General features: G+C 38.3%; 1 protein-coding gene across 1 annotated transcript in view; it reads right to left on the minus strand.

Annotated features, from left to right (window-relative positions):
* Positions 1–5,472: 5,472 nt before the first annotated feature.
* The window catches only part of LOC111861962 (neprilysin-11-like), a 60,719-nt gene continuing 56,281 nt past the window's right edge, over positions 5,473–9,910 (minus strand). Inside the window, exons 20-21 of the mRNA XM_033750519.1 lie at positions 9,479–9,643; positions 5,473–7,152 (exon numbers count right to left, since the gene is read on the minus strand). Coding sequence (XP_033606410.1) covers positions 6,976–7,152; positions 9,479–9,643 — 342 coding nt within the window. The 3' untranslated portion in view covers positions 5,473–6,975. The remainder of the gene's footprint in view (positions 7,153–9,478; positions 9,644–9,910) is intronic.

Here is a 9,910-nt window from a genome sequence, read left to right on the forward strand (position 1 = left end):
GGTTTCCAAAGAGTATCGATGTCCCTCTGATGATGGTCTATAGGGACCGAAACATGTAAGGGTGTAAAGAATTGAAGTAGTAAAAACTTCAACAGTCACACTGCACGGCGTTGTTTTATTTTTATAATATTGTTCGTGTGACAGACCAGAATGAAACATATTCTTCCTCTAACGCGAGACACTAATTCTCATACTCTTACAAAATAGCATGTAATGATAATTTCATATTTTTATCTTTTACGGGGAAGACAAATATTCTGCAGTGAATACTATCAAGTTCTTAATTTATTTATGGCTGAGAATATTGATATATTACTGAACTCTGAATTTTTTACGTCTTCGAAGCACTTAGAGTCTCTTTATTAGAAACTGTTTACTGCCTGCGTAACCGTAAAACACAAGATCTACTAATACCCAATATACGAAATAAGCAAGAATAAGGGTGAAGTAACCGGGTAGCGAGAGTGTATTTTTTCTTTAATTTCGTAGGTTGGGTTAAGACTGAGTCCACTTGATACGTGGGCCATTAATTGGCCTGTTATACCAGCGCCGGATAATATATGAGTATGGAATATCTGTTGGAATGAGAATTGGCAGGGGAAGCCGTAGTGCTCTAAAGAAAACCTGCCCCAATGCTGCTTTGTCCACGACAAATCACATGTGACTGGAACGGGAATTGAACCCGCTATTGATATGGCACGGCCTGACTATAGGGTAACTTGAATGAGAACTTCAGGCCCTTACATCAGCCAGAGAACAGAAACTTCCTTCAATATATTTCATTACCCATATCCGCTGTTGTTCAACAATTCTTGAAACGTGGTAGCTATTGTTAGTGGCTACAGACAGTACATATTTTGTCTACCACTAAATTAGGTACATTCATTTTTATGGTGGAAGTGCAAATTAAAGATGAGAATAACACAGCTTCATTGTATGTCATTCGCCTAATAAAATGGAAGAAGTTTTGCTGTCTCACGAAGCTGGTTAGCTCGTGCTGACGATGCAACCACGCCACACAGGTAAAGAGGAGAACAATAACAGTAATTATGTCACGTCATGTCATTCAAGGCCATGTCAAGGAAGATTTCACTCACTCTCGTTAATTATCATTATCCTTTTCATTCGTTTTCATAATAATGGTTCTATATTTTTCCCCCTTGGCACTACAGCCCCAGTGGGCCTAAGCCTACCTCCATGAACTCCTCCGTTCACAATAATGGTTCTATGCTGAATGAAAACTAGCCCTCAAATACCACGCCCTGTCAGAATTCACGTTGAAATTCGGATATGTCCCCCCCCCCCGCCGTCTTTAAGCAGTCTGTTGGATCTGAGGATCTCACAGTGGCAGCCATGAATGATTCCATCTTCTGGGATTGTAACGTCATGTAATCCGTTAGAAGGCAACCGATGCTTCGTAGAAACATATCCACCGTAATCATTGATCTTCTTGCTGCCTGCTTCATGCTGGTTTCTTGATCGGTTTATATTTTGACTCTGAATATGGAGGTTATACGCTCTCCGAAACGCCCTTTGCCTCTCCTCTGACTACACTGTGTGGTATCCCAGAATATAGGTATTTAATCAGTCTATTAGAACTCCCGCCTCATGGCACCTCGCGGAACAACAATAACAGTTCGTAATATTTCTGAAACGATCGCAGTGGTAGCATGATTTGTACCCGAGCTTCCAATTCGGAATGTTCGTGGTTTAAATCTCGGTTTGGAGACATACTGTCAAGATGTTTATTGGCCCCATTATGCAGTTTCCTCCATATTCATGTTACTTCCTGCCTCTTCAGGTTAAAACCTTCTCTTAAGCACCCTCATGTAAGATATTTTCTATCTCTTTGTTAGGAACAAATTTAATAATAATAATAATTGGATTCATTTTTGTGCTGTTTATGTGCCGAGTCAGCAGCCACAAGGCCAGTTACAGACACAGCACAATGTAGATACAGGTAATTACATTATGGGCAGACATAATATAAAGTCAAGGGACAAATTACAGGCAAGCACTGGAGGAAAAACACATTAGTGCAGAAAAGTAAACAAGCTAATGATAATAATAATAATGTTTCTGAAACAGGTTCTCTCGTTGGACTTAATATATTTTGAAGATCGTATATCTGTAGAAGTTACTGTTACTGCTAATCGTAATTTACTCTCCGGTAATAATTGTTTTTCTCCTCATATTAAAGTTAGTACTACGAATTACTTTTTTTATAAAATATTATAAGTACCTAAAGCTATCGTGTTTGGTCTAGGGAATTTAAAGGTCCCTGGTTTCGATTGAAATATTTATTCTCCCTCCCGAGACTGTCACTATTAAGCAACCTGAAAGGAATTTCAACGAATTCAAGAGTCCAACCTAGATTATGTTACTCTTTATGCAGTGCCTCATCGGAAACCTCCTATAAGCGTAATGACTCCATTCAAACCTCACTTCCGTTAGAGAATAACGCTTAGTCATGACCTCAGCGCACAAAAAAATTAAAAATTATTTCTTAGAACAGCAAAAGGAATACTTAAACATATCTCTATTGCTGCTCTCGGTTTATGAACATTTCGTATCTCTTTTATTTCCTTCTTGTTACATAATAGTCTAGTAAAGAGGTTATTCTAGAAGAAAACTCAGACAGAAATGAGTGTAAGCTCATATCTATAAAACACATGACAGAATCATGATATAAAGAGAGCTGAAAATCTTTCAAAATGTGGCAACGAATGACAAAAATACACCTAAATTACGTTCAAAAAGAACAGTGAACTTCCACGAGTTCTTGCTCTTAATCGCTTCAGGATCTCTTTCGTTGCAACTCGTATCTGAAAGCCAAATAATCGAATTTACAGACTTGAATATTTAATGTTCTTGTTGTTGAGACGAGTATAGGTGAAGACATTTGAGAAGAGCCTGCTAAAATACTTTTGATCCTGAAAGAAAGAATGTAAAAAGGATAAGACCGTTCATTAAGTGTGAAGAAGTAGCAAGGAGACTGCTTTTTATTTATTGTCGAAGCGTATGTACGCTTATATTGTGTGACTTTAAAGAAAATAAATTTCCGAATATACCCTCTTACCTAAATCTCTCTATCTCCAGAGTAACAAAACAGACAGAACGAAGAACAAACTTACTTTCCAAGGTCAAATTAAACAAATTTTCACCTAAACTGCCGTATCATTTTGAATTAAAGTATCGACTTTTTTAAAAGAACTTACTGGACGGCAGAAAGGTCTAGGTTGACCCACATAAATAAATAAGAATTCTTCGTGTTCTTCAAAATGTCTGAGAAAAAGACAGCTGTTTGGTCGGTATCCAGATGTCTTCCTTCGTACTCAATATAGATCTGCTAAGTTCCAATGTTCCACAAGAAATACAACATGTTTCAATGAGAATAAAGCCGAAATATAATATATTAAACATATTTTATAATAATATACTAACATGAATTATTTTTTTTCATAACTGACATTTCTAAGTATGCATATTAATTTAAAACACATAGACTTTAAACTAAGTTAACCCTTTAAACACTGTTAGAGTCAGAGTCAGCGTTACTTTACGACTGGCACTTTACAGCCAATCGGTTCGTCTTGGCGCCAAGCCCCTTGAGGCGCGCGACCAGAGATATTTCAAGGCTTATTTTTTTCGAAAAACACAAAAGTTCAGTTCGTGCCTAGCAGGAAATATATTACGTCTCCGCTACGAAGACTAACCAGTTGTCTTTTTATTGCTAGTTGAGTAGGACTAAATCCCTTGTACTGCGGCCACTTCTGGCCTATTGTACGAGCCTCAGATGATAGGTGAGGGTGATTGTGGAGCAATTGGTGTAATAAAGATTGACAGGGGAAATCGAAGTACTCGGAGAAAACCTGCCCCCACGCCACTTTGTCCACCACAAATCCCACTTGACCAGACCCGGGATTGAATCCGGGCCGCCGCGGAGGGAAGCCAGCGACTAGCCGCAGACTAACCAGTTACTGCTGCTAAGGGAAGGAGTAGCTGTTCGTTGTGAGAACTATACGAAACATAAAAGCTTACTCTGCGGGCACAACACAGAGTTTCAGTATGTTAAATTTGGTGGTAAATATAGTAACCACTGGGCTTTAAAGGGTTAACTGTATTAAATTTCTTAAGTTTGTCGTAAAACTTACTCCACACTGTGTCTCTAGTTTAAGAAGTTCTCCAATATAATGTTTTGGATCCTCCTTCGTGTCTGTCTGGACAGAATACGTTTCAAAGCTTTCATAACAGAAATTGTACAGCAGCTGACTCATGTGAAATAATGGAGCCATATTTATCGAAACATTAAAAAAAGAAAACGTCTTATAACCCATTAAACTTATATCAGTAGTCCTCTAACTAACTCAGTGGAGATGAGGCCTTCTTGAGAAGCCACAAGTTGCTCAGAAACTCAGGAATATATCAGCATTTTACAGAACTCACGAAGGTTCATTATCGTATTCACAACAGCCTCCACATTGGTTCATTTTCTGAGACCGACAAATGCGTGTTACATGCCCCGCACATCTTACCCTTCTTGACTTGATCATTTTAATTGTATTGTATTTGACACCCCGGAAATGATTTCCTGGTGGGATCGTAATTGGCTTCTTGTACAGCTTATCTTCTGGCCCACTGGTACTACACGTAATTTGGTAGCATCTTGGAGCTGACTGTCCACATGTAGTATCACACTCATGCATATAACCTTCACGCCCCACTACATCACTTTGTTATGCGTAGGAACATCTTTACTTATATTCAGCAACGTAGTCCCCTGTGCTTCATGCCATGAACATGAATGCGGGAGTGGAGATATAACTCCCATCATTCTTATCCTTGGCACTAGATGGAGATGGGTTGTCAGCTGCACGCTCCGACAGCTTTGTCTGCGGATAAAGTGTCCTTGGCACCCATCAGATAGGAGGACGGGTTGGGCTCAAAGCCTGTCTGGACGCTGTGGAGAACAGTAAGATCTCTTGCCCTTGCCGGTAATCAAACAAAAGTCCGTAGCCCGCCGCTATACCGACTGGGATGTCGCGAAATTTATTTCCTTCTGTATCAACCGAAGTACTTTACCAGAAGCCGGAACCGGGGTCAAGATTCTTTTGTTCTCCATAGTGTTCGGACTGAGCCTCCAATACAATGGGTAACGGGAACTCTTTTGCTTGGGATTAAAGCGGTCGGAGCGTAAAGCTGACCACTCACCTCCGTCTAGTGTCAAGGCCAAAAATGGTGGAACTATGCTTCCACTCCCCCTTACGTTTTTATGGCGTGGCGCTTAATTAATTAAGCACAGGTATCTCTTTAACTTTCAGTCTTTATGGAAGAAAGTTCAAGTGGTCCAAAAATGTAGGTGTGAACCAGCAATTAATTAGGTTACCATGAAAAGAGAAGTTTCCAAAATGAAACAATAGAGTAGCTAAAGAAAAATAATTTTTCTAATAAACTACTTTATTTTATTCAGCACCATATTTCATAGGCACAACGAGTTATCTTATGTTCTTGTTTGCAACAATTTTTATATATTTACATTTTATGTTTATTAACAAATTAAACAATACATTGACACTCTCTCATACATATGTGGCCCCTTATATATTTGTTTGTGAAAATATTTGTATACTCTTATTCTAACTAATGTTTAAACCACAACCTTATATCAGAACACATTATATGTTCAAAATACATATACATGCATGTACATTAAAATAACTGTGAGAACCATCACGTACAATGTAAAATGGGGGTAAAAACATCAGGGGATTTTGATTCTTGGTGATATTGTCATTTGACATTACTTTTTATAATTCCACAGTAAGTTCTGTTTAAAATCATAAAACAGTTTTGATTTTAATGACTCCATTGAAATGTAGGACAATCGTCAATATATCAATGTCAAGGAAACTGAGATCAGGGATCCCAAATTTCAAACTTCGGGACAACAGTAGGTCATAGTTTAGTGCAACTGTGTACGAGTGAATATGCTTGAGGCTGCCAACACTCGTGTTATACAATGACACAGCAAGTATAGCTCGTCCGTGCATATGAGTCTGGAAGTAATTTAATTGTATCCATACAAGTATTACGACTAGTTCTAAAGCGTGGATATTACACATGGGATACGTTTGTAATATCTTCCAAAATTTTATATATTTAAAATATCATATTCCTGATATAACAACTTGTTTGTACATGTGGAGTAGTTTGGTCTTGATCATGATTTAACATACTTTTTAAGTACAATGATATTAATAGTACCAATAGGCCTATAATTGTTTCACGGATTCATAAATAACGTCTAAAAATTTAGTAAGAATAAACACTTCGAAATAAATACTGATTTTTATAATGGAGGAAATTTTAAAGTAAGATATTCTTAGTCATAATATATATTAAAATCGGATAAGTTCAGTCTTTAGAATCGAGACCAGGCATAAATATTTTAAAGATAAATGAAAACAAAGCGGTTATCACGTAATGTGACAGACCAGAGTCGTATACATTTTTAAATTAGAACGAAACAAAAAGTAAAATCTTTGCATTTGTAAGCCTATACTATGAACAAATATACTCGTAGTACTTCAAATGCAAATGTAGATTAATGGCCGAACTCGTTCAGGATTCAGTTAGTCTCTTGACCTCCTAACTGAACCAAAATTGTAACGGAAGTGATGCTGAGTCCCTTCGTACTTAAGCTGTAAGTGGGCCCATTGTATGTACCATAACCGGATGATAGATGACAAAATGGAATAGTATCTGAGTGATAATTGGCAGCAAACCCCGAAATAGTGGAAGAGAAAACTTCCTTAGTGTCACTTTGCCTACCACAAATCCCACACAGCCTGTAATTGAATCGAAGCCTCCGGGGTAAGAAGCCGGGCCACTAATGGCATGAACTATGGCACGGACCCTGTTGAACCAATGTACCAAGGAGTGGATACCAATAATTGTGTTCCGCCCAAAATTTCATTACCATATTCTACATTTGTCACGTTCGGGATTCATTACCGAACCTTTCGGACATTTCCAGACTTTAGAAAACTCCGGAGAATTTGACAGGACCCCCAGAACCCTAATTCGGTTTGGGGAGTGTTCATCATCCATGCCCCACTGAAGGGACTCTTTCGACCAGTTCTCGCACCAAACCTGAAAACAAAGGAACAAAGGAGGATAGACAGTTCCTCATAACAACTCCGTTCTTGCCAGTTTCTATCTGCACGTTTAAGGTCATGGTTTGACGTTCATTTTTGTGACGAAGGTCCTGAAGATCAGCATTAGGTTTGTACTGATTGGAGTGGTGTTCCTCAAGAATATACCAGGCCGAAGTAATATTCAAATTGTAGTTATTGTAAAAAACGTATGTTGTTTGCATTTTTTATTAAAACACTTGTTGTTAACAACTGTAATTGAAATTAGTACACATATTATATTTTTGGACATTATCCATTGTCTTGTTTTAGCCTAAAAACCGCGCTGTTTATTTTTCAAAACACAACGTTTCGGAGACTGGATTCTGCCTCCGTCTTCAGGTAAAACCTACTCAGTTGGCCCCAATCGATTGAGCAAAATGGTTTTTAGATAAAGACAAGACGATGGATAATATATGAAAACATTGTATTTGTACTAATGTACGATAGTCACAAAATTTTAGATCTTATGTAACTGAAATTATCGCCTTTGTCTAGAGGAAGAGTTACCGGCAGTGGACAAAATTACATTCGCTCCACAATATTTAGCTTAGACATGCAACAACAGCACTTTAACTTCTTTTCGTTTCATCCCCCCCCCCCCCCTTTTATTATTGTCTAAAAACTGCCCACTATCATTCTTCAGAAACTAATTCTTTCTTCTGTATGTTCAAGATCTTGAACATTTTCTGTTTACTTAAATATTCACTTAATTAAACAGCCTCACTGGAGATCCTCTTTGGATGAATTATTCTGGAGGTGGAAACACAAATAAGTAACATATGGGCCTAACTCCTTGAAGCACAGTTTTTCTCGAGTAGCTGAGCTGGTTAAGAAATTCCTCATTCTTTGTGGATCGCGAATTGTAATTACCATTTTCAAAACAACTGAAACTGGACGCTGTCATGAGCCAGTTGAATGAAATTTCTACACTCATACATTATTTCTTTAAGATCCATTATATTATTATCCTTTCCAGGTCGTTTAGTGGTCTCAACCCAACAGGATGTGCGTAAAGAATGTATGCGTTTCTCTTTTCTCCCATGCGAAACGTACATGAGATTTACAGGATCTAAGGCAATTTTTAGAAGGCGTAAAGCCACATCCCCTTGGTATTTAAATCATACTGCACGTCTTGAACAAAGGCACCTTTGTTTTACGCATTTACTGCATTGGGATCGTGTGAATCCCAGCTAAATGGATGTAGCGTCTCTCCTCGCCGTGGCCTTTACCCACATGTTACAGGCTGCCCTTGAAGCATGGAAATACTCTTACAGTCTTACAGTGTTTACTTGAGAATATCGGTTTATATTACTTTCAATTTTGCAACTTTCAAGCACACACCGATGAACTTGAAGGCACATTCTTACATATTGTCAGAATATGACCTATGAGGATCGAAACACATTTCATCCGCACGAACAAATTGAATCCAGTTTATTCTCGTAATTATGAAGTTGCGATGAATTCAAGAAGTGAGAATTAATATGTAAAGGGGAAATTTATCATTATATGAAAATGTAGACCCATAACTTATACAGAAATATTGTACCTCGGCTGGTGCGTCTCTTATAATTGCTCACGGCGTCTTTGCTTTTAATGGAAATCGAATAGCTTATAGTATTTATGATTAATTATTTTCAAATATTAGAGTTCCTGGCTACATCTCCAGAGGTACCTGGTTAGATTCCCGGCGCTACTAGATTTTCTGGGAAGTAGTGTGTCGGGAACGGGCTTCACTCAGACTCATGAGGATAATTGAGGAGCTATTTGAATAGAAAAGTAGCGGCTCCGGTCTAGAAAACCGAGATTAACGGCAGAGGGGATCCGTTGCGCTGACCACGTGACACAGTCTATAAGCAAAAGTGACACTAATTTTGCCGACAAGCGGCGGTCGCCCGGTCGGCATAGCTCGCTTGCGGACTGCGTGCCATGGAGTTTGTTTTTGTTTTATTTGCAAAGTATTTGCTAACTAATTTGGCCGGCTACCACTATTTTTGTGAATGTACTGAAGATGACAAATTTCACTGTTAAGCAAATTACAGGCATTTTACTTACAGGTCCAGATATTTTATATGTAGATCGCAATGGTTTGTTAATTCTTTACGTATTTTATTCTGACGTCGAAGTTCCACCGCCATGTAAAGAGTATCAAAGTTGACATAACCAGGAACTGTTAGGAATGTTGTGGTGATGTGAAGAGGTCATTACCGAATGGATGGACAACTGTAAACCGGATGATTGAAATCTGTTTCGCAATACAAAGAGAAACTACTTTCACTTACATTAGCAAAGGATAGAAAGAAGAGTTGCTCGTCAGAGAAAGCTTCGAGTCCTGGCAGCGTGGGTTCAGGCCCGTTTCGCTCTCGAAACCTGCGGTACGCCCTCAGAGACTCACGAAGACCGCCATTGTCCGCGATATTCTCTCCAAGGGTCAATCGTCCGTTCACCTGTGAAAATGGAAGCTCAAATTTGGTTCACAATATTCACACAAAAGGACAAATGCACTCATTGACTGAGGATTAAAATGGTGCCTTTGTTTTATGATTTAGTTTGAAGGGGCAATCTTGAAGGTCATGCTTTTAGACTGTTGATGTACTTTGTTTTCACTTTTCTTTATAAATGTCACTTATATAACACGTTTCGGAATTTTATGGTCATCATCAGGTGGATACTCTTACGTAAGTGCTTGACTGTACACTTTTTTTTTTTTTTTT

The sequence above is a fragment of the Cryptotermes secundus genome, unplaced genomic scaffold, assembly GCF_002891405.2.
Source record: "Cryptotermes secundus unplaced genomic scaffold, Csec_1.0 scaffold181, whole genome shotgun sequence".
Classification (NCBI taxonomy): domain Eukaryota; kingdom Metazoa; phylum Arthropoda; class Insecta; order Blattodea; family Kalotermitidae; genus Cryptotermes; species Cryptotermes secundus.